This window comes from Blennius ocellaris (genome assembly GCF_963422515.1).
Source record: "Blennius ocellaris genome assembly, chromosome: 8".
In the NCBI taxonomy this organism is placed as follows: domain Eukaryota; kingdom Metazoa; phylum Chordata; class Actinopteri; order Blenniiformes; family Blenniidae; genus Blennius; species Blennius ocellaris.
Genome location: NC_137657.1, coordinates 20,438,315 through 20,460,363, shown reverse-complemented (window position 1 = coordinate 20,460,363; position 22,049 = coordinate 20,438,315). Strand labels below are relative to the sequence as shown.

The 22,049-nt window shown below is 46.0% G+C and overlaps 5 protein-coding genes across 8 annotated transcripts; all 5 read left to right on the top strand.

Moving 5' to 3' along the window:
• The first annotated feature begins 577 nt into the window (after positions 1-577).
• Positions 578-4,250, top strand: znf576.2 (zinc finger protein 576, tandem duplicate 2). The gene is made up of 5 exons (XM_080501228.1): positions 578-607; positions 1,239-1,428; positions 1,512-1,627; positions 2,188-2,331; positions 2,425-4,250. The coding sequence occupies exons 2-5, from the start codon at positions 1,284-1,286 to the stop codon at positions 3,283-3,285; spliced, it is 1,266 nt and encodes a 421-aa protein (XP_080357354.1). The 5' UTR covers positions 578-607; positions 1,239-1,283; the 3' UTR covers positions 3,286-4,250.
• Positions 4,251-5,460: 1,210 nt separating this feature from the next.
• On the top strand, positions 5,461-9,776 carry LOC308134032 (uncharacterized protein). Of its 3 annotated transcripts, none has more exons than XM_080501631.1 (8): positions 5,461-5,636; positions 5,896-6,427; positions 6,626-7,593; positions 7,943-8,026; positions 8,154-8,354; positions 8,704-8,787; positions 8,916-9,408; positions 9,655-9,776. In XM_080501631.1, the coding sequence occupies exons 2-7, from the start codon at positions 5,905-5,907 to the stop codon at positions 9,384-9,386; spliced, it is 2,331 nt and encodes a 776-aa protein (XP_080357757.1). In that variant the 5' UTR covers positions 5,461-5,636; positions 5,896-5,904; the 3' UTR covers positions 9,387-9,408; positions 9,655-9,776. The 3 variants fall into 3 exon arrangements, with proteins under 3 accessions (XP_080357757.1, XP_080357758.1, XP_080357756.1); XM_080501632.1 differs by having other exon boundaries at positions 5,461-5,749; positions 6,629-7,593; XM_080501630.1 differs by having other exon boundaries at positions 5,461-5,749.
• LOC308134034 (uncharacterized protein) lies at positions 9,386-12,238 on the top strand. Its single transcript, XM_080501634.1, has 6 exons — positions 9,386-9,844; positions 9,928-10,043; positions 10,177-10,366; positions 10,450-10,565; positions 11,166-11,309; positions 11,397-12,238. Exons 1-6 carry the CDS (start codon positions 9,700-9,702, stop codon positions 11,544-11,546), a joined length of 861 nt encoding a protein of 286 aa, XP_080357760.1. The 5' UTR covers positions 9,386-9,699; the 3' UTR covers positions 11,547-12,238.
• A 1,859-nt stretch (positions 12,239-14,097) lies between these two features.
• On the top strand, positions 14,098-17,558 carry LOC308134091 (uncharacterized protein). Of its 2 annotated transcripts, none has more exons than XM_080501711.1 (4): positions 14,098-14,413; positions 14,617-15,581; positions 15,931-16,014; positions 16,144-17,558. In XM_080501711.1, exons 1-4 carry the CDS (start codon positions 14,254-14,256, stop codon positions 16,843-16,845), a joined length of 1,911 nt encoding a protein of 636 aa, XP_080357837.1. In that variant the 5' UTR covers positions 14,098-14,253; the 3' UTR covers positions 16,846-17,558. The 2 variants fall into 2 exon arrangements, with proteins under 2 accessions (XP_080357837.1, XP_080357836.1); XM_080501710.1 differs by having other exon boundaries at positions 14,614-15,581.
• Positions 17,559-18,651: 1,093 nt separating this feature from the next.
• On the top strand, positions 18,652-21,536 carry LOC308133239 (uncharacterized protein). The gene is made up of 3 exons (XM_080500540.1): positions 18,652-18,816; positions 18,938-19,223; positions 19,985-21,536. Exons 1-3 carry the CDS (start codon positions 18,790-18,792, stop codon positions 21,502-21,504), a joined length of 1,833 nt encoding a protein of 610 aa, XP_080356666.1. The 5' UTR covers positions 18,652-18,789; the 3' UTR covers positions 21,505-21,536.
• Positions 21,537-22,049: the final 513 nt, after the last annotated feature.

Here is a 22,049-nt window from a genome sequence, read left to right as displayed (position 1 = left end):
GATATAGAATTGATGGACTTTTGAGGGAGAAAATGTCTTTTAACACTCTCGTCGGGATTGGATCCAAGAGACATGTCGGTTGAGAATGTGGTTATTACCACATTTATAACACAAGTTCCATTACGTTTCCATTTGGTTGTTTCTCACAGATTTGTCATATAAGGAGAAATGGATCAATGTAATTTGTCAATGTGGATATTTCTGCTTAACCAGCTCTGTGTGAGGGGGAAAATGTAGATATGAGATTTGAAATACTTTTTTTTCTAAGTTGATCTCGGTCACGTGACATAGACAATATAGATCTAGAAGGAATAGAATCACAACACTCCAATCTGTGCAGAAAAGGTGGGTCTCATATTCCATGCGCTGCTGTTTGGTGGATTAGTTAGGTCCGCATATTGACAGATTACCACCTATCAGTCTAACCTCTGAAACGTGATTTCGTAGTGGTGTTTTATTCACCACGGCATCAGTAAACAGAGTGAAAAGCCTCGCGGCGCCATCTTAGCTGGATGGAGCGGCGGTGACGGCGGGAAGATTTCCATCTAGGTGTTGTATTTCTAGGGTCAACTCTCCCAATCAAACTGGCCCCAAAGAGCGGTTCGAGGTAACGTACGATCGCTGCCTTTCACATCGCGCTTTAGGCAGTTCTTAGCCGCATCGATTCGCCGCCGATGCGCGTGCGAACTGCGAGGAATGAATCAAAACAAGAAGGAAATGCTCGAAATCGTGCATTCGTATGAGAAAGACATCCAGTGTTGTTAGCGCTGGTTAGCACGTAGCTACAAGCTAGCCGACGTGAGCCCGCTCGAGCCGCCCGCTACTTTGTTATTAGCTGCGTGCTAACGAGAGAACGCGGGGGCTTCATAAACACGTTTATGTTCCCAGATGAGACATTTCTCTTTGGTTACTTCCACCAGGAGGATCCATGTCTGCATGAAGCTCGCTAGAGCAGCCAGCGGCCTTAAGGGAACCGTCCACTGAGCTAATGTGAGCTCAGGCATTTCCGTGGAACTGAACTCCCTTTTAATTGTATTAATGTGACTTCTGTTTGCGGCACTTTACTACTTATTGCTGTCTAAACGATTTTATTTACATCTACTGGGCGTCATCAGCCAGCCACGGCTTGAATTAAGCGCGTTTTGATGGCGTTTTGTGACACAACAATGTGTTTTTTTCCCCCCGCTGTGGATCAACCCTGGAACTTCATTCATCGTTTGTGTCATGTTTACTCGTAGAGACATCCTCGCAGAATCCTGCAGAAGCCAGCCTCCGAGCGCAGGATGGACTCGGATATCCTAAACATTGAGGACATAGTGATGGGACGGAGCATGCCAGATCCACCTCCAGTCGCCCCCCCTGAGAAACCAGCAGAGCCCCGCAGGCCCATCAACTTCAATGGTCCTCCAGCTCCTTCTGTTCAGTCCTGTAAGTGCTGCTGCTGCTGGCGGTCCTCGCTCTGGATGACAGTCCTGTGCGTCCCACTAAACGCTCCTCTTAAATGTTTCCAGACCAGCATGAGAATCTGCAATGTTTCCAGTGTTTCATCACGTTCTGCAGTGCCAAAGCCAAGGAGAGGCACATGAAGAAGAGCCACAGAGAAGAGTATAAGCAGCAGCTTCAGCAGGTACACCTTTGACTCCTTGCTTCTTTTGTTTTGTGTTTTAACCCAAGATCTGTTTTTTTTTTCATTTATTCCTATATAAAGAACGATTTTCCTTTGTCTGCTCCACTCTGAGCTTAACCTTATTTTAACAATCCATGACATTCCCATGTTGTGCAGTGTGTATGCATTTTCTGCTGTTGTTGCTCATATTTTCCCTTTTCTGGACTCTCGTAGCCATAAAGTCCCAGATTTATATATTTTTTTCTTCCAGTTTGTAGTTTTCTACTATTTTTGTGTAATGATCACATCATACAATGTAAAAAAAATTTTGCCTAAAAAAAACTTCATTTTCACAAAGCAGCCAGAAATCATCAAGATTGTGTTTATCCAGGATAATATTAAATTTTATTCTCCTTCACTCTATTAGCTGTCCTACACTTGTTGTGCATTGCATTGCAGTGATGCTATTCAATTTTGAAATGAAAACTTAATATATTTTCATAGTTTTATTGTCAACAACTCCTAGTGGGTCTTCGTGTTACTGGTTGTTACTTTGGTTCCTCTTCATTTGTTCCACACAGGGAAACACGTTGTTTACATGCTACGTGTGCGACAGAACGTTTTCGTCGTCCGAGGAGTTGACGCTGCACCAGCCAACGCACAGCAAGGACGACAAGCCTTTCAAATGTGCTCACTGCAAGGAGAGCTTCAAAACGTTCTCTGAAGTGAGTGAGATATAAGAAAGATAACGTTTGAATTGCCCCCCCCCCCATTTGTGTTTTAAACTCTAATCGTATTTTCGTCGTATCTTTTCGCAGCTCACGGCACACAGAAGACAGGTGTGTCCGGAGAAACAGATGGTGTGTAAAGATTGTAATGAAATATTTCGTAGTGCTGGACTGCTGCGTGCTCACCGCCTGTCCCAGCACCCGCGTCCAGAGGTGGAGACGACGGAACAGCCGGAGGACGCCGCCAAAACCCACCGCTGTAAGAAGTGTGGTCAGGGATTCGAAGCGGAGTCGGAGCTGATAGCGCACCAGGAGAAGTATCCCGAAGGCCAGCAGTGCAACGGCAGCGCCGCGTCCCTCAAGAAACGGGGACGGCCTTCGAAAGCTGAGGAACCGGTGGCGGTGGCGGTGGCGACGGCGGCGGCGGCCGAGAAAAAGGGAAAGCGGAAGAAGAAGGACGAAGCTGAGGAGGCGGAGAAGGCCAGTGGCACGTCGGAGCCGGCAGCAGCAGCAGCGGCGGCGGCCCCCCCGGCTGAAGACAAAGGGAAAGCGGTGGCGGGCAAGCGTGGCCGTCCCCCAAAAGCAGCGGAAGACAAAAAGAGTCCCGAGGAAGACGGCCAGACTCCGGCGAAGGAGAAGAAGCCGAAAGCAGAACCGGCGCCGCCCCGCCAGCACCCGTGTCCCGAGTGTGACCTCACGTTTCCCGCCCTGGTTCAACTCCGCGCTCACAAGAAAGAGAAACACACCCCGCGCAAAGCCCACCCCTGTGAAGAATGTGACGAGAGCTTCGCCCGGCCCGAGCAGCTCGACGCCCACATGTCTCGAGCCCACGCCGCCGACCGCCTGTCCTGTCCGACCTGCGGGAAGAGCTTCGGCCGCGAGCGCACTCTGAAGGCTCACCAGAAAACCCACGAGGAGGAGAAGCCCGAAGAACCAAGTACAAAGAGATAATTGAGACCCTCGGACCTCAGAAAGATGATGCTTTTTGAAAATTTTACTGTCCTTTGTCTTTTTTTTTTTTTTTTTTTCTTTCTCCTTTTCTCTTTTGACATCTCGTGCTCCAGCTGATGTTCAACACGAGCTTCGAATGTTTGGGTTTTTTTTTGTTTTTCAAAATGACATTTTACGAAGTTTTGGATTCAAAGTCCAGTGTGATGAGATGTTTGAACGGACACATCTCCTGAATTAACTAACCAAATGTTTGATCCATTCATGTGTCACAAAACATAGTTTGTGAGACCACAAGCCCCTTTGATTAACTTTGTTTTTTTTAAATGATTTAATTTTTTTTTTCTGTGTGTGTGAAATGCGTGTGCCGTGAGTTTATTACTTGGTGTCTTGAGTTATTCAGTCCATTTTGTGGTTCAGAGCCCCCCCCCCCCCTTTTTTTTCTTCTTTTCAACACATTGGAAACATACATATTTTAAAGTGAAATAGATTCCCGGTAGAGATACTAAGTTGGAATGTGTAGACAGTTTCCCAGCAAAAAAATGTGTTCATGTACAGCTTCCAGTTCATATTGTGCATTTTTACATGTCATCTTTATGATTATGTTACTCTCTAAATTAAGTTTCAATCAGGGCAAAATTTTGACAGAACATGATTGAGATGCGCTAAAATCTATTTTGGCTAAGTGCTCCAGGTTTGATATGGGGTGTTTAGTAGAGCTGTGGGCGGAATGATCCACTATAATTATGATTTCTCTTATCCTAAAATTTTACTGGATTATTTTTCACTTATTGAAGTAATACTTCATGTCTTAGACATTTCTGAAATGGGCTCTTCAGTGCCTCAAGAGTCCCATATCGAACTGTGTATATCATGTAATTCACTGACTGGATTGTTTCTCTCTCCACTGCAATGTGTCTGGACACTGCAAATATGTAATAAATCATGCTATCCTGAGGGAGGCTGCTGAAGAAATCACTGTGTGATGTCTGTTTCCGTGTTCAGGATATCAACCCGAGTTATTCCTTTCAATTATACAATGAGACAGATTTAATGGGTTTGATATGACCTCATTTTGTCTGTGGGTGTGTTTTTATTTTCACTTAGTAGGTGTTTGTACACCTAACTAAAAAACATTTTTAAAAATTATAACTAAACTTATGACAAAAGTAAATAATACAAATAATTCAATACATATTCCTTGTGTGAGACAATGACATCTCATAAATTAACTTTGTAGTTAATTTTACTGACAATTATGGTAGCAAAGTACAATTAAAGTTTCCCCTGATTTTCTTTTCACCCAAAAATCCATATTTCTGTATTAATTTTAATCAGCAGAACGTTGTGACAAGTTCAAGTCTCATAAAGGAAACAACAGCAACACACACTTTACAAATGGCCACATAGTGGTTTGCATGCTCCACACACAGAGAAGTCCCCTGTTTTACTCCAGGTTTGGGTCTTTCAGTCTTTTGTTGGAAACCCCCCTGACATCACATATAATGTCGTATAGATATTGATGGAAACAATTCAGAAAATATATTTGTTTCAAAAAACATAGAAAAGTAAACATCATGGCTGCAGGAGAGATGAATTCAACCAACTGGCACAAACCAAATGAACATAAATTGCCAACAAGTTTGAGGAAACAAAAATGAACAGACAATAACACACACTATGACTCGTACCGAAGCTTTTCCAATTGTGAGAGACCTTTAACAGATTGTGTCCCAGCAGAGAACTGGACTTCATAATGTTTTACATATTATAATCCAGTGTCAAATAAATTAGAATGAATCTTTTACGAGTTAGATACTTTAAAATTGTAATATCTGCTATGTCTTTATTCAAAAGGTACAGCAAATATGTTGGGTAGGTTGCGTCTTATGCCCCTGGAAAACGATGATGCCACATTGATAGGGTAACATGCATTTGTGGGATGAGCAGCAGAGCTACGTTTGTTGATTCTATGAAGAAAAAAAAAGCCAAATGTGAGCTGATTCCAAGCAGCAGCTTTTCTTTGAATCATGTTAATCCTCTCCGTGAACTGTTCGGCACTGATTGGAGCTGCAGTTCCCTTCCTGTTCTCCAGGGGCGCTGCAGCGGCAGTGTGTGTTCCCCTCCTCCCCCTTGCTGCTGCTACTTCCTGCTGGTTTCCTGTGTTGTCCTAATGTCGTCGGCTTGTTTGTCGGCGGCTGGCTTCTATACGGCTCTAATTAATTTATATCTCCATTGTTTCGTGCTGCGGAGTTGGACGGACGACCTTTCGGATGTTTTGAGCAAGAAAAGGAGTGAAGCGCTGAAGGTGGAAGCCGGTGAAGCCTCGTGCCAGCCTCAGCCCCTCCTGCCAGGTGAGCAGGGTGGGAGACAAAGGTGTGCAACAAAGACATTTCCTGGATTAAAAAAAACAAACAAACTTTACCACTAAACAGAGGACTCATCCACACAGGTAGATGCTTGACAGGTAAGATTAAATCAATGTAATATTTAGCTGTTAATTTTGAGTTGCGTTAATAGAATGGTATAGAAATACGTCAATCAATCCCAGAGGTAAAATCTTGAAATGTCATATTTCTCATGTTGATTGAAGGTGGTTTTATGTCTCTCCAGCCCACAGCCATGTCTATTGAATACACCATCGATATCCAGCTAACAGAACTGGGATTTCCAGACATCCTGCAGTCAGAAGAGACGTCAGAGAGACAGTCGGCCCGCTGCCCACCAACGTCTGCTGATTCATTCTCATCCAGTGTCAAGTCACTTTCCACTGCCCACAAACAAAGACTTCAAATAAGCCAAGATGAGAAGGAGACGGGTGTGGCCAGACACACCTTGAATACCGCGGACGAGTCTCTACTGTCTCCCCAGTCACCAGGTGTACAGTTGAGTCCCGCGCAAGATGGAGAAGGTGTTGACAGGGCTCAGGCTGATGAACATACCGCTGGAAACCAAACCACAGACGACGAACAGGAACCAGTTGGGATGAGTGTTGCTGGAGGGGAACGGGCAGAGCTCCAGGAGCACGATAATGACTCGGATGACAGCCAAGTTTCATTCGTCTATGAGAAGGATAGCGATGACGACGAGGAGGAAGACGAGGACGAAGTGGAAGAGGAGGGCGACGAGGAGGACGTCGACGGTGGTATGGCTTAACGTTTCCTGAATTGTTTTGATATGCACTCCCACATCGAACGAACACCATTATAAATATTCTTTTTGCTCGTAGATCACTATGATTTGTGCACGCTGGTCCTGGTGCCAGTGTTGTTTCTCGTTTGTCCGACTCTTGGTTTTAAGATTGGCTTACAACTGTTTTTTTTTTTTTCTTTCTACCCCACAGCAGTAAATCATTCCCGCAACTACCACTGCAGTATTTGTGATATCCAGCTGTCCTCCAAATTACAATTCAAGGACCACATGAACCTGCACTCCGGAGCGCGCCCGTACATCTGTGCAGAATGCGGCAAGCGTTTCTGCCAGGTCAACAGCTACCGCGCCCACCTGCGGACTCACGCCAAAGTGAAAACGGAAAGCCACCAGTGTCGCATCTGTTTAAAATCCTTCCCTTTCCCGGAGGGTTTGAAGTACCACTTATCCGTCACCCACTTTGAGACGCAGTTTTTCGAGTGCGACCTGTGCAAGCGCCTCTTTCCATCCCTGAGCGATTGTGAACAGCACGTGCAGGTGCACAAACGCGTGCGCGGGCTTTCTTGCCGCGTGTGCCGCCGCAAGTTCTCAACCCGAAAGGCTTTACTGCGCCATCGGAAGAAAAGGTGCTCGGCAACGTTTAAATGCACGGACTGCCAGTTGGTTTTCCCCAAGAAGAACGCGCTCCTGAAGCACAGCTTCTCCCATCTCGGCCTGCTGCCGTACACGTGCATCCGGTGCCGGCGCCACTTCCGCCTTGCCAAACTCTACCACCAGCACAAGTGCGAGCCCAACCGCATCCACTGTGTGGCGTGCCTGCGGGAGTTCCCCAAACAGGAGGATTTCGAGCAGCACAAGAAGGACACGGGCTGCTGGGGGAACCGGGAGTCTCTCACCAAAGCGGACGAGATCCGGTGCCTGGAGTGCGGGCAACAATTCGACTCCTCCGAGGAGCTGAAGAAACACGCCGGGGCTCACCAGCGGGTGCTGAAGTGTGCTGAATGTGGGAAAGGATTCCGGTCTGCCCTGCTGTTGATGTCGCACATGGGCGGCCATGCCGGCAAGTCGCCCTGCCTGTGTCAGACCTGCGGACTGGGATTCCCCTACCAGCAGAACTACGACAGTCACCTGAAGACGTGCGGACAGACGCCGCCTCCCACGGTGAGTTTTTGGGTAACAAGTCGACTTCAGACTTTTTCAGGACGTGAGCAAAGTTTATACAGTTTGCCATTTGTGCAAAATGGAATCCTCTTCTCACTTGTTTTCATATTGTGCAACGTCATTATACTGTTGATGCAGTTTGTGCGGTCATAAAATATTTGAATGAGTCATCTTGTGGTGATACGACTCTGGTCCATCAAGTTTATGGATCAGATATGCTAAAGTGAACGAACTGCTAGAGGTGTAAAGATAGATCTTTTTGTTTTTAAATTAATTCTTGGTGTCCTGAAGGCCTCTCTTTTCACATTGGGCCATTTAATGAACTGTTCGATTGCCTTTGATTTTCTAGAGTACTTTCAAGAAACGCCAGACCTCAAAGAGCTCCTTGCAGGAGACTAATGCGCTCGGCGCAGAATCTGAGTCGTCGAAAAAAGTAAGCCCAGTCACCACACCTGCCGCCGTGTCAAATAAGCCCGCTCCACCCCTTTCCTTTCACATCAGGGCATGTTTTGCTCGCAATGCATTTTAATAACCTTTGTTGTCTTTTATTATTTTTCTAGAGCGATTTCAGCACACGCCAGACCTCGAAGAGGTCCTTGCCGGAGACCATAAGGCTCAGTGCAGAATCTGAGTCATCGAAAGCACTAAGCACAGTCACTAAACCTGCAGCCTTGTTAAAAAGGACTGCCTCCACTTCCAGTAGGCTTGCTCCACGGTTTCCTGCACCACGAAAGGATCCCAGCGGTGGCCGTCCTCCCTCGGTGAGTTTTTGGGTAACAAGTCGACTTCAGACTTTTTCAGGACGTGAGCAAAGTTTATACAGTTTGCCATTTGTGCAAAATGGAATCCTGTTCTCACTTGTTTTCATATTGTGCAACGTCATTATACTGTTGATGCAGTTTGTGCGGTCATAAAATATTTGAATGAGTCATCTTGTGGTGATACGACTCTGGTCCATCACGTTTATGGATCAGATATGCTAAAGTGAACGAACTGCTAGAGGTGTAAAGATAGATCTTTTTGTTTTTATATTAATTCTTAGTGTCCTGAAGGCCTTTCTTTTCACATTGGGCCATTTAATGAACTGTTCGATTGCCTTTGATTTTCTAGAGTACTTTCAAGAAACGCCAGACCTCAAAGAGCTCCTTCCAGGAGACTAATGCGCTCGGCGCAGAATCTGAGTCGTCGAAAAAAGTAAGCCCAGTCACCACACCTGCCGCCGTGTCAAATAAGCCCGCTCCACCCCTTTCCTTTCACATCAGGGCATGTTTTGTTCGCAATGCATTTTAATGAACCTTTGTTGTCTTTTATTATTTTTCTAGAGCGATTTCAGCACACGCCAGACCTCGAAGAGCTCCTTGCCGGAGACCATAAGGCTCAGTGCAGAATCTGAGTCATCGAAAGCACTAAGCACAGTCACTAAACCTGCAGCCTTGTTAAAAAGGACTGCCTCCACTTCCAGTAGGCTTGCTCCATGGTTTCCTGCACCACGAAAGGATCCCAGCGGTGGCCGTCCTCCCTCGGATGGTTTATGGAAGCTAACCGTGGACACGCCTCCACCTCCCAGTTTGAATCTGGTCGTGTTTCTTCCAGTCCCACCACTGCAACCCACTGAGGTGCCACGTGAGCCCGCTCGAGCCGACCGCCACTTTGTTATTAGCTGGCTGCTAACGAGAGAACGCGGGGGCTTCATAAACACGTTTATGTTCCCAGATGAGACATTTCGCTTTGGTTACTTCCACCAGGAGGATCCATGTCTGCATGAAGCTCGCTGGAGCAGCCAGCAGCCTTAAGGGAACCGTCCACTGAGCTAATGTGAGCTCAGGCATTTCCGTGGAACTGAACTCCCTTTTAATTATATTAATGTGACTTCTGTATGCGCAACTTTACTACTTATTGCTGTCTAAACGATTTTATTTACATCTACTGGGCGTCATCAGCCAGCCACGGTTTGAATTAAGCGCGTTTTGATGGCGTTTTGTGACACAACAATGTGTGTTTTTCCCCCCGCTGTGGATCAACCCTGGAACTTCATTCTTTTTTTGTCATGTTTACGCGTAGAGACATCCTCGCAGAATCCTGCCGAAGCCAGCCTCCGAGCGCAGGATGGACTCGGATATCCTAAACATTGAGGACATAGTGATGGGACGGAGCATGCCAGATCCACCTCCAGTCGCCCCCCCTGAGAAACCAGCAGAGCCCCGCAGGCCCATCAACTTCAATGGTCCTCCAGCTCCTTCTGTTCAGTCCTGTAAGTGCTGCTGCTGCTGGCGGTCCTCGCTCTGGATGACAGTCCTGTGCGTCCCACTAAACGCTCCTCTTAAATGTTTCCAGACCAGCATGAGAATCTGCAATGTTTCCAGTGTTTCATCACGTTCTGCAGTGCCAAAGCCAAGGAGAGGCACATGAAGAAGAGCCACAGAGAAGAGTATAAGCAGCAGCTTCAGCAGGTACACCTTTGACTCCTCGCTTCTTTTGTTTTGTGTTTAAATCCGAGATCTGTTTGTTTTTTCATTTATTCCTATATAAAGAACGATTTTCCTTTGTCTGCTCCACTCTGAGCTTAACCTTGTTTACGCGCAGAGACATCCTCGCAGAATCCTGCAGGAGCCAGCCTCCGAGCGCAGGATGAACTCGGATATCCTAAACATTGAGGACATAGTGATGGGACGGAGCATGCCAGATCCGGCTCCAGTCGCCCCCCCTGAGAAACCAGCAGAGCCCCGCAGGCCCATCAGCTTCAATGGTCCTCCAGCTCCTTCTGTTCAGTCCCGTAAGTGCTGCTGCTGCTGGCGGTCCTCGCTCTGGATGACAGTCCTGTGCGTCCCACTAAACGCTCCTCTTAAATGTTTCCAGACCAGCATGAGAATCTGCAATGTTTCCAGTGTTTCATCACGTTCTGCAGTGCCAAAGCCAAGGAGAGGCACATGAAGAAGAGCCACAGAGAAGAGTATAAGCAGCAGCTTCAGCAGGTACACCTTTGACTCCTTGCTTCTTTTGTTTTGTGTTTTAACCCAAGATCTGTTTTTTTTTTTTCATTTATTCCTATATAAAGAACGATTTTCCTTTATCTGCTCCACTCTGAGCTTAACCTTGTTTTAACACTCCATGACATTCCCATGTTGTGCAGTGTGTATGCATTTTCTGCTGTTGTTGCTCATATTTTCCCTTTTCTGGACTCTGGTAGCCATAAAGTCCTAGATTTCAAATGTGTTTTTCTTCCAATTTGTAGTTGTCTAATATTTTTGTGTAATGATCACATCATACAATGTATTTTTTTTTTTGCCTAAAAAAAATTGTCCTCATTTTCACAAAGCAGCCAGAAATCATCAAGATTGTGTTTATCCAGGATAATATTTAATTGTATTCTCCTTAACTCTATTAGCTGTCTTGCACTTGTTGTGCATTGCATTACAGTGATGCTATTCAATTTTGAAATGAAAACTTAATATGTTTTCATAGTTTTATTGTCAACAACTCCCAGTGGGTCTTCATATTACTTGTTTTTGCAAGACGTGACGTTTTGGTCCAACTGGTTGTAACTTTGGTTCCTCTTCATTTGTTCCACACAGGGAAACACGTTGTTCACATGCTACGTGTGCGACAGAACGTTTTCGTCGTCCGAGGAGTTGACGCTGCACCAGCCAACGCACAGCAAGGACGACAAGCCTTTCAAATGTGCCGACTGCAAGGAGAGCTTCAAAACGTTCTCTGAAGTGAGTGAGATATAAGAACGGTAACTTTTGAATTGCCCCCATTTGTGTTTTGAACTCTAATCGTATTTTCGTTGTATCTTTTCGCAGCTCACGGCACACAGAAGACCGGTGTGTCCGGAGAAACAGATGGTGTGTAAAGATTGTTATCAAATCTTTCGCAGTGCTAGACCGCTGCGTGCTCATCGCCTGTTCCATCACCCGTGTCCAGAGGTCGAGACCAAAACCCACCGCTGTTAGTGTTGTGGTCAGGAATTCGAAGCGGAGTCAGATCGGATAACGCACCGGGAGAAGTATCCTAAAGGCCAGCAGTGCAACGAGAGAGCAGCGTTTTTCAAGAAACGGGGACGGTCTTCGAAAGCTGACAAATCGGTGGCGGCGGCTGAGAAAAATGGAAAGCGGAAGAAGAATTTTCAACACATTGGAAACATACATATTTTAAAGTGAAATAGATTCCCGGTAGAGATACTAAGTTGGAATGTGTAGACAGTTTCCCAGCAAAAAAATGTGTTCATGTACAGCTTCCAGTTCATATTGTGCATTTTTACATGTCATCTTTATGATTATGTTACTCTCTAAATTAAGTTTCAATCAGGGCAAAATTTTGACAGAACATGATTGAGATGGGCTAAAATCTATTTTGGCTAAGTGCTCCAGGTTTGATATGGGGTGTTTAGTAGAGCTGTGGGCGGAATGATCCACTATAATTATGATTTCTCTTATCCTAAAATTTTACTGGATTATTTTTCACTTATTGAAGTAATACTTCATGTCTTAGACATTTCTGAAATGGGCTCTTCAGTGCCTCAAGAGTCCCATATCGAACTGTGTATATCATGTAATTCACTGACTGGATTGTTTCTCTCTCCACTGCAATGTGTCTGGACACTGCAAATATGTAATAAATCATGCTATCCTGAGGGAGGCTGCTGAAGAAATCACTGTGTGATGTCTGTTTCCGTGTTCAGGATATCAACCCGAGTTATTCCTTTCAATTATACAATGAGACAGATTTAATGGGTTTGATATGACCTCATTTTGTCTGTGGGTGTGTTTTTATTTTCACTTAGTAGGTGTTTGTACACCTAACTAAAAAACATTTTTAAAAATTATAACTAAACTTATGACAAAAGTAAATAATACAAATAATTCAATACATATTCCTTGTGTGAGACAATGACATCTCATAAATTAACTTTGTAGTTAATTTTACTGACAATTATGGTAGCAAAGTACAATTAAAGTTTCCCCTGATTTTCTTTTCACCCAAAAATCCATATTTCTGTATTAATTTTAATCAGCAGAACGTTGTGACAAGTTCAAGTCTCATAAAGGAAACAACAGCAACACACACTTTACAAATGGCCACATAGTGGTTTGCATGCTCCACACACAGAGAAGTCCCCTGTTTTACTCCAGGTTTGGGTCTTTCAGTCTTTTGTTGGAAACCCCCCTGACATCACATATAATGTCGTATAGATATTGATGGAAACAATTCAGAAAATATATTTGTTTCAAAAAACATAGAAAAGTAAACATCATGGCTGCAGGAGAGATGAATTCAACCAACTGGCACAAACCAAATGAACATAAATTGCCAACAAGTTTGAGGAAACAAAAATGAACAGACAATAACACACACTATGACTCGTACCGAAGCTTTTCCAATTGTGAGAGACCTTTAACAGATTGTGTCCCAGCAGAGAACTGGACTTCATAATGTTTTACATATTATAATCCAGTGTCAAATAAATTAGAATGAATCTTTTACGAGTTAGATACTTTAAAATTGTAATATCTGCTATGTCTTTATTCAAAAGGTACAGCAAATATGTTGGGTAGGTTGCGTCTTATGCCCCTGGAAAACGATGATGCCACATTGATAGGGTAACATGCATTTGTGGGATGAGCAGCAGAGCTACGTTTGTTGATTCTATGAAAAAAAAAAAGCCAAATGTGAGCTGATTCCAAGCAGCAGCTTTTCTTTGAATCATGTTTATCCTCTCCGTGAACTGTTCGGCACTGATTGGAGCTGCAGTTCCCTTCCTGTTCTCCAGGGGCGCTACAGCGGCAGTGTGTGTTCCCCTCCTCCCCCTTGCTGCTGCTACTTCCTGCTGGTTTCCTGTGTTGTCCTAATGTCGTCGGCTTGTTTGTCGGCGGCTGGCTTCTATACGGCTCTAATTAATTTACATATCCATTGTTTCGTGCTGCGGAGTAGGACGGACGACCTTTCGGATGTTTTGAGCAAGAAAAGGAGTGAAGCGCTGAAGGTGGAAGCCGGTGAAGCCTCGTGCCAGCCTCAGCCCCTCCTGCCAGGTGAGCAGGGTGGGAGACAAAGGTGTGCAACAAAGACATTTCCTGGATTAAAAAAAACAAACAAACTTTACCACTAAACAGAGGACTCATCCACACAGGTAGATGCTTGACAGGTAAGATTAAATCAATGTAATATTTAGCTGTTAATTTTGAGTTGCGTTAATAGAATGGTATAGAAATACGTCAATCAATCCCAGAGGTAAAATCTTGAAATGTCATATTTCTCATGTTGATTGAAGGTGGTTTTTTGTCTCTCCAGCCCGCAGCCATGTCTATTGAATACACCATCGATATCCAGCTAACAGAACTGGGATTTCCAGACATCCTGCAGTCAGAAGAGACGTCAGAGAGACAGTCGGCCCGCTGCCCACCAACGTCTGCTGATTCACTCTCATCTAGTGTCAAGTCACTTTCCACTGCCCACAAACAAAGACTTCAAATAAGCCAAGATGAGAAGGAGATGGGTGTGGCCAGACACACCTTGAATACCGCGGACGAGTCTCTACTGTCTCCCCAGTCACCAGGTGTACAGTTGAGTCCCGCGCAAGATGGAGAAGGTGTTGACAGGGCTCAGGCTGATGAACATCCCGCTGGAAACCAAACCACAGACGACGAACAGGAACCAGTTGGGATGAGTGTTGCTGGAGGGGAACGGGCAGAGCTCCAGGAGCACGATAATGACTCGGATGACAGCCAAGTTTCATTCGTCTATGAGAAGGATAGCGATGACGACGAGGAGGAAGACGAGGACGAAGTGGAAGAGGAGGGCGACGAGGAGGACGTCGACAGTGGTATGGCTTAACGTTTCCTGAATTGTTTTGATATGCACTCCCACATCGAACGAACATCATTATAAATATTATTTTTGCTCGTAGATCACTATGATTTGTGCACGCTGGTCCTGGTGCCAGTGTTTTTTCTCGTTTGTCTCACTCTTGGTTTTAAGATTGGCTTACAACTGTTTTTTTTTTTTTTTCTTTCTCCCCCACAGCAGTAAATCATTCTCGCAACTACCACTGCAGTATTTGTGATATCCAGCTGTCCTCCAAATTACAATTCAAGGACCACATGAACCTGCACTCCGGAGCGCGCCCGTACATCTGTGCAGAATGCGGCAAGCGTTTCTGCCAGGTCAACAGCTACCGCGCCCACCTGCGGACTCACGCCAAAGTGAAAACGGAAAGCCACCAGTGTCGCATCTGTTTAAAATCCTTCCCTTTCCCGGAGGGTTTGAAGTACCACTTATCCGTCACCCACTTTGAGACGCAGTTTTTCGAGTGCGACCTGTGCAAGCGCCTCTTTTCATCCCTGAGCGATTGTGAACAGCACGTGCAGGTGCACAAACGCGTGCGCGGGCTTTCTTGCCGCGTGTGCCGCCGCAAGTTCTCAACCCGAAAGGCTTTACTGCGCCATCGGAAGAAAAGGTGCTCGGCAACGTTTAAATGCACGGACTGCCAGTTGGTTTTCCCCAAGAAGAACGCGCTCCTGAAGCACAGCTTCTCCCATCTCGGCCTGCTGCCGTACACGTGCATCCGGTGCCGGCGCCACTTCCGCCTGGCCAAACTCTACCACCAGCACAAGTGCGAGCCCAACCGCATCCACTGTGTGGCGTGCCTGCGGGAGTTCCCCAAACAGGAGGATTTCGAGCAGCACAAGAAGGACACGGGCTGCTGGGGGAACCGGGAGTCTCTCACCAAAGCGGACGAGATCCGGTGCCTGGAGTGCGGGCAACAATTCGACTCCTCCGAGGAGCTGAAGAAACACGCCGGGGCTCACCAGCGGGTGCTGAAGTGTGCTGAATGTGGGAAAGGATTCCGGTCTGCCCTGCTGTTGATGTCGCACATGGGCGGCCATGCCGGCAAGTCGCCCTGCCTGTGTCAGACCTGCGGACTGGGATTCCCCTACCAGCAGAACTACGACAGTCACCTGAAGACGTGCGGACAGACGCCGCCTCCCACGGTGAGTTTTTGGGTAACAAGTCGACTTCAGACTTTTTCAGGACGTGAGCAAAGTTTATACAGTTTGCCATTTGTGCAAAATGGAATCCTCTTCTCACTTGTTTTCATATTGTGCAACGTCATTATACTGTTGATGCAGTTTGTGCGGTCATAAAATATTTGAATGAGTCATCTTGTGGTGATACGACTCTGGTCCATCAAGTTTATGGATCAGATATGCTAAAGTGAACGAACTGCTGGAGGTGTAAAGATAGATCTCTTTGTTTTTAAATTAATTCTTGGTGTCCTGAAGGCCTTTCTTTTCACATTGGGCCATTTAGTGAACTGTTTGATTGCCTTTGATTTTCTAGAGTACTTTCAAGAAACGCCAGACCTCAAAGAGCTCCTTGCAGGAGACTAATGCGCTCGGTGCAGAATCTGAGTCGTCGAAAAAAGTAAGCCCAGTCACCACACCTGCCGCCGTGTCAAATATGCCCGCTCCACCCCTTTCCTTTCACATCAGGGCATGTTTTGTTTCGCAATGCATTTTAATGAACCTTTGTTGTCTCTTATTATTTTTCTAGAGCGATTTCAGCACACGCCAGACCTCGAAGAGCTCCTTGCCGGAGACCATAAGGCTCAGTGCAGAATCTGAGTCATCGAAAGCACTAAGCACAGTCACTAAACCTGCAGCCTTGTTAAAAAGGACTGCCTCCACTTCCAGTAGGCTTGCTCCACGGTTTCCTGCACCACGAAAGGATCCCAGCGGTGGCCGTCCTCCCTCGGATGGTTTATGGAAGCTAACCGTGGACACGCCGCCACCTCCCGGTTTGAATCTGGTCGTGTTTCTTCCAGTCGCTCCACTGCAGTCCACTGAGGTGCCACTCGCACCTGGAGTTCCCGACACACTCGCCCTTCCAGCTATGCAAGCGCTGCCTCAAACGCCGCTCTCCGTTGCTCCTGCCAACAGTCCCTTTGAAGTGAAGGCTGCTTTCGGGGGGCCCCCTCACACTCCGCTGAACGCTTTAGTGAGCAATAATCCAGACTATCCAGATGCGCCGCTGGATTTGTCTCAGAAAAGTAAACAGGACTGTCTTCCCCCTGTCAAGAATGAGCAGGAAGGAATGAAGTTTTCAGAAGTGAAGCCCACTTCTGCTGTTAAAACCGAAACCTCCACACCAGTGATGCAAATAAAACAAGAGCCTCAGAACCCAGGCTCATATGACTCCAGTGAACTGGGAGACTGGTATCCAAGGAAAAAGATTAAGACCGAGGGGGACCTGTGAGGACCCCCCAAAAAAACCTAATAGCACTGCTAGTTGGCTCCCATTCCCCACTTGTATTTTTTATTTTTGTATATATTTGTACAAGTTAGAAAGAGCCATGTCTTCAATGTTTTCATTTTGTTTCATTGCACATTCCAAAGTTCTGTTTAAGTTTTATTAAAGTTCTTTTGCACAGTGTGTGGGCTAATCAGTCACGAGTTTATGGGGTAAAATGGTTAAACTGGTGCAAAACTCACGCATGACTTGTCTCAGCATCTTAGATGTGATATGTAAGATTTGGTGGCAACCAGTGGTTGTGTATGGAAAACCTATGGTGGACACAAAATGGATATTTCGCCATTTCTGCGATGGCGTAGAAACATGGTAGGGTGCGCTTTAAGGAGGAAGTCTTACTCTGTATTTAAATATAAAGCAGTATTTTAACATCTGCAAAGTATAAAAGATCGTTGTTACAAATGAGCTTAAGGAAAATCGTGAATTGTGCTCATTTGAATCATGTAACTTCAAACCATGTATTTGTTAAAAATATTGGGATCATTTGATAATTTTGGCCTTTTTACTTGCACAGGATTTTATTTTCTCTTTCCTCACCAATGCCATTGAATTAAAGTGTCTTCTTGGCCTCTGTTTTGAATTTAATAAATACTTGATGGTACGGAACAATGTCATCTCACCAGGAGGTTTCTATTGTACAAGTATGCTTCAATGCTTTTCTAAAGGCGAATAAACATTTTCCTAAGTGAAACATCCTATTATTCTTGATGTCTGGTTTCTTATTATTATTATCACATTTAACAATATCTATCTTTGTCTACAAACTAGATTGTTACAACTTTTCTGGAGACCATGTTAATACTGCATGTTAGATAAACAAACATATAATTTCATAAGTAGAACTTTTATTTCCCAGAAAATGTGAGTGGAAGCTCCTTGTAACCTATGAATACACTTGATTATTGTGAACTTTTATCAAAATCCAAGAGCACTTTATTATTTAAATATCGGGAATGTTACTTCAAATTTGACAGGGATTTAAAAAAAAAAGAAGAAAGAAACAACCAAAACAGACATTTGGAAGTCATGTTGCTCGATTGCAATGATTTTGGCTCGACTGGTGATACAGTGGTTGTCAATGTCATAGCGGAGTGGCCACGTCTGGTTTCAAGTCTATGCCAGAGCGTCTGTGTCTGAGACCAGATATTTCCTCTTTAAAAATCACCAAAACAAAAATGTCCTTGGTTCCAGCTCAGAGAAGCTGTGATTGAAGTTGGTTGCATCTCAGTGCATTTGAATAAGGTCAACTGGCCTTTTGGACTATAATATAATTGTGCACTATAAAATACGTGTCCCATGGGTCTTGCAACACCTATGTTGAATAAAGTGGCAGACAATAAATGAATTAATAGTTTAAACTGAATCTCACTGATCAAAGCTATATTGGATACTTTACAGTGTTAATGCTATAAACACAATATTGATATATGATAAAATGTCAGTATTCACCCAAGAAACAAACGTATCAATTGAAAAAAAAAAAAAAAACATTTGTTGTTGAGACATTATTTCCCTTTTTAATTTCTACCATAAAAATTTGCAAAACCTTGTCTGGTAATGTCAAACGGCCTTATATGATTAAAAACATGAACATTTTCATATTGTTTATTCTGTGGAAAAAGATGAGCCATAAAAAAAAAAGAAAAAAACAGACGACAACTCCCGTCTCATGCGTCACAGACCCGGAAGTGAACCGTGTATTGACAGGATGTAGGTTGGCTTCATGGAGGAGCACAAAGTGGAGTTGCGATGGCGTAAAGACAATCTTTTGCATTTATTTGTTGTGTTCCATGTTTTCACGTCGCTGCCGTGACCCGGAGTTCGAGCATTGACAAAAAACAAAACAACAACCCGTCTTTTCTACTCCAGCCGCTCCGTCTATTTGGACTTATGGACAAAGACAGGAGTGCTGATATTGTAAGATACTTTTTCCTGGCTTTGCTGAAACGTAATCTTACCGCTCATTTTTTGTTGTTGTTGTTGTTGTTGTTAAGAGTGGTGGTTTTTAGGAACATTGCTGTGCTCTTCCCTCTTGCAGCAAGCCCAGTGCTCCTGGATGGACATGCACCAGTTCATTGGAGACCTGATCACATCTGGAAACTCCTTCAAAAACCAGCCAGATGTGTTGAACGCAGCGTGGGGTGTGCCTGGAGGAGGAGGTGGAGGAGGAGGAGGAGCTGCTGCTACTTTGGCCTTCAAGGCTGCTTCACTTGAACCTCTGCAGCCACTTCGACATGCACAGGAGAAGACGGAGACCCCAGTAGGCAGGCCGGTCCAGACCAGGGCTCCACAGAAGAAGGGAGAGGCCAGAGACAGGAGACAAGGTCAGTCCACACTGATTTAATTTGTGCATCCAGGTGCCTCAGGATGAGTAGGAATCCACCAATCCAAGTGTGCACAAGTGAGAACCACTCCCACCGGCTGCCCCTGAGCAACCAGGAGAAGGGATCAGGCTCATTTCAATGCTGTGTTTCAGATATTATGTCGTACTTTATTGGAATAGTGTTTCATAATTAAAAAAATAAAATACATTCTATCCAAAACTGTGTACTCCTACAGTTATAGCATCAAAAAAGTTTAAAGCATTAAAAAAATGTTGTATTTGTGTGTGATCGTGGCCTTTGGTTAAATAATGGATTTCCTCAAATGTTTTAATATTTAGAAAGACAGAATTTGAATCGTAATGGCATATAAGCTAAAATCCAAAACAATAAAGCAACAAAACCTTTTGAAATGTGTATTTATAAGTAATCTAAAGAATGTAGAAGTTTCACTGTCTTTCCTTTTCCTTTTATTTAATCATTGTTTTGCTGCATCCTGACATGGACTGCATTGGTCTTCTCCTTGACAAACTAATATTTTGTGTTGCTTTTTTGTTTTTGGATCCTCATGTAAAATATCTAGATGTAGTAGTAAAGTGGAGAATTGTTCTACTAAAGAATATAGGCACCCCTTTAAACCTAGAATTCCTGGGCATGTGCTAAAACACTTTTAAGACACTTGTGTCGATGAATGTCTCGATAAACTGAACGATCCTTGTGTTTGACTTCCTCAAAACCCAATTCTGTTTGTTTTTCTGACGTAGATGTGCATCACTATTGCACCTGCCCCGGCTGCCCATACTCCAGCTCTCCTCCAACTTTTACAACATTAACACCCAGGCCGTCCGTGTCTTCAGCGGCACACTCGAACACAATGTGCCAACCCAAAGATCTTAGCAGGAACCCTGCTGTCGGCCCGGACGGGTGCTTATCAGACACCACGGTCCACAGTTCCACATCCGAGGCCGACGCAAGGCCGTCCCACCGACCGCAGAGCGACAGCGGAGACAGGAGAGGGCAGAACAAAAATCCAAACTCTGAAACGCCGGCTTCTCGAGCGTCTCCGGGCACCTTGTCCAACGTCCCTGTGTTTCCCTGCCTGTGTTGCCACCGCGGCCTCCACGCCTGCTCCCAGATCCTGACCCAACGGGACGGCGCCGACTCCCCGTTTTCCCACACGCACGCCCACCATCACTTCCACCACCACCACTGCCCCCTGACGTCGTGTTTGCCCTGCCCTCAGTTTGCCCCCTCGCACTCCTCACAGCTGGCGGGTCCTTTCCCGTCGCTGTGCTGCCAGCGCCCCTGTCCTCAAGTGTGCCCCCACGAGCACCGGCAGCCGCCGCAGCCAGAGGACAGGAGCAGGGCGGCTCCCTCGCTGCTGCCGCTGCACCCCTGCATGCACTGCCCCGCCTCTTTTCCCAGGCCGTCCCAGTTGCTGCAGCACCAGCGCTCGGAACACGCTCAAAAGCCGCCCGGCTTCCTCTGCACGGAGTGCGGCCGGGCCTTCAACTCCCACAGCAACCTCCGCATCCACCTCAACGTGCACACGGGCGCTCGGCCGTACACCTGCTCCGACTGCGGGAAGAGCTTCAGCCAGTCGGGGGCGCTGAAGATCCACAGGCGTATCCACACTGGCGAAAGGCCGTACTCCTGTGGCTTCTGCGGCAGGGGGTTTCCGCACCTGGCGGGGGTCCGGGCCCACCAGAGGACCCACACGGGCGAGAAGCCCTACCGCTGCGGCCAGTGCGGTAAGTGTTTCACTCAGTCGGGAGCGCTCAAGATCCACATCCGCATCCACACAGGAGAGAGGCCCTTCGTCTGCAGCCTGTGCGACAAGGGCTTTTCCAATCGCTCCGGGATCCGCTTCCACTACCGCACGGTCCACGGGCTCGCTCACGAGGCTGCCGCCGCCGCTTACCGGGAGCCAGCGGGTCGCGGCGGTCAGCCCGGTCGCCCGAGAACTTCGCCGACGACCGGCGCCGCACTCGTCAACACCGACAGCGGCTCACGCGCAGCTCCCAACGCCCACAATCCTCCAGGGCCGCTCGAGGCTCGTTCGGGCGCCGCGCCGCTCGGTGGAAACGAGCACAAATCGCAGTCTCGAGCGCCAGAGGGGCTCCTGTATGCATGCGAGGACTGCGGGCAGCGCTTTAAAGACGCTCCGTCCAGGAACAGACACCAAAGTCTGGTGCACTACTCCCATGAGGAGGAAGAGGGGGAAGATGCGGAGCCGAGGAAAGAGTTCAGAGGGTCTGGGAAAACGCTGAGTGACGGTGAATAATTTAAAGAAAACGCCCAGTTAGTTGTGCAAAAAAAAAGTTGCCGTTTTTCTATTTTGAAAGTGGCTTGATCGATGTGCACTCCACACTTTAGGGTTCGGTTGAACGTTTGTACAAAGACGTGTGCCCGTCGTCGCCACAGGACACACGAGCGAGTGTCATTTTACGTTTGTGAAATATTTCTCTGGAACTTCCCGAGATCCAGTCTGCGCAGATGTTTCTCCACTACGTGTCCGAGCTTGAAGCGCTTTATTTTTCTTGCCTGCGGCAACTAGCGACTGATTAGAAGACATAATACACGCGTTGCCAACAATTTTCACACAGTAACTCACTGTGGAGGTACTGGGCTGCACCGCGGTGGAGTGGCTCACACTTCATATCGCAGTGGGAACGTCTGGGGTACTTTACATATTCTCCTTGTCTCTATGGAATGCTTGAGTTGGCTTCTTGTTGTGCACAATTCCTGTTTTATTTGAGTTGTACATTCGCTTAACATTTTGTGTATATGCAAGATATTGCACGAGTTACAAATGTCGATACTTCTAAA

Excerpts from the sequence above, each read along its gene's own strand:
- znf576.2 (XM_080501228.1), top strand. The coding sequence starts at position 1,284 with ATGGACTCGGATATCCTAAACATTGAGGACATAGTGATGGGACGGAGC. Across the intron at positions 1,628-2,187 it reads ATAAGCAGCAGCTTCAGCAG|GGAAACACGTTGTTTACATG; the intron begins GTACACCTTTGA and ends TGTTCCACACAG. Across the intron at positions 2,332-2,424 it reads GCTTCAAAACGTTCTCTGAA|CTCACGGCACACAGAAGACA; the intron begins GTGAGTGAGATA and ends ATCTTTTCGCAG.
- LOC308134032 (XM_080501631.1), top strand. The coding sequence starts at position 5,905 with ATGTCTATTGAATACACCATCGATATCCAGCTAACAGAACTGGGATTT. Across the intron at positions 6,428-6,625 it reads CGAGGAGGACGTCGACGGTG|CAGTAAATCATTCCCGCAAC; the intron begins GTATGGCTTAAC and ends TCTACCCCACAG. Across the intron at positions 7,594-7,942 it reads GACAGACGCCGCCTCCCACG|AGTACTTTCAAGAAACGCCA; the intron begins GTGAGTTTTTGG and ends TTGATTTTCTAG.
- LOC308134034 (XM_080501634.1), top strand. The coding sequence starts at position 9,700 with ATGGACTCGGATATCCTAAACATTGAGGACATAGTGATGGGACGGAGC. Across the intron at positions 10,044-10,176 it reads ATAAGCAGCAGCTTCAGCAG|AGACATCCTCGCAGAATCCT; the intron begins GTACACCTTTGA and ends GTTTACGCGCAG. Across the intron at positions 11,310-11,396 it reads GCTTCAAAACGTTCTCTGAA|CTCACGGCACACAGAAGACC; the intron begins GTGAGTGAGATA and ends ATCTTTTCGCAG.
- LOC308134091 (XM_080501710.1), top strand. The coding sequence starts at position 14,254 with ATGAGTGTTGCTGGAGGGGAACGGGCAGAGCTCCAGGAGCACGATAAT. Across the intron at positions 15,582-15,930 it reads GACAGACGCCGCCTCCCACG|AGTACTTTCAAGAAACGCCA; the intron begins GTGAGTTTTTGG and ends TTGATTTTCTAG. Across the intron at positions 16,015-16,143 it reads AATCTGAGTCGTCGAAAAAA|AGCGATTTCAGCACACGCCA; the intron begins GTAAGCCCAGTC and ends TTATTTTTCTAG.
- LOC308133239 (XM_080500540.1), top strand. The coding sequence starts at position 18,790 with ATGGACAAAGACAGGAGTGCTGATATT. Across the intron at positions 18,817-18,937 it reads AAGACAGGAGTGCTGATATT|CAAGCCCAGTGCTCCTGGAT; the intron begins GTAAGATACTTT and ends TCCCTCTTGCAG. Across the intron at positions 19,224-19,984 it reads GGCCAGAGACAGGAGACAAG|ATGTGCATCACTATTGCACC; the intron begins GTCAGTCCACAC and ends TTTCTGACGTAG.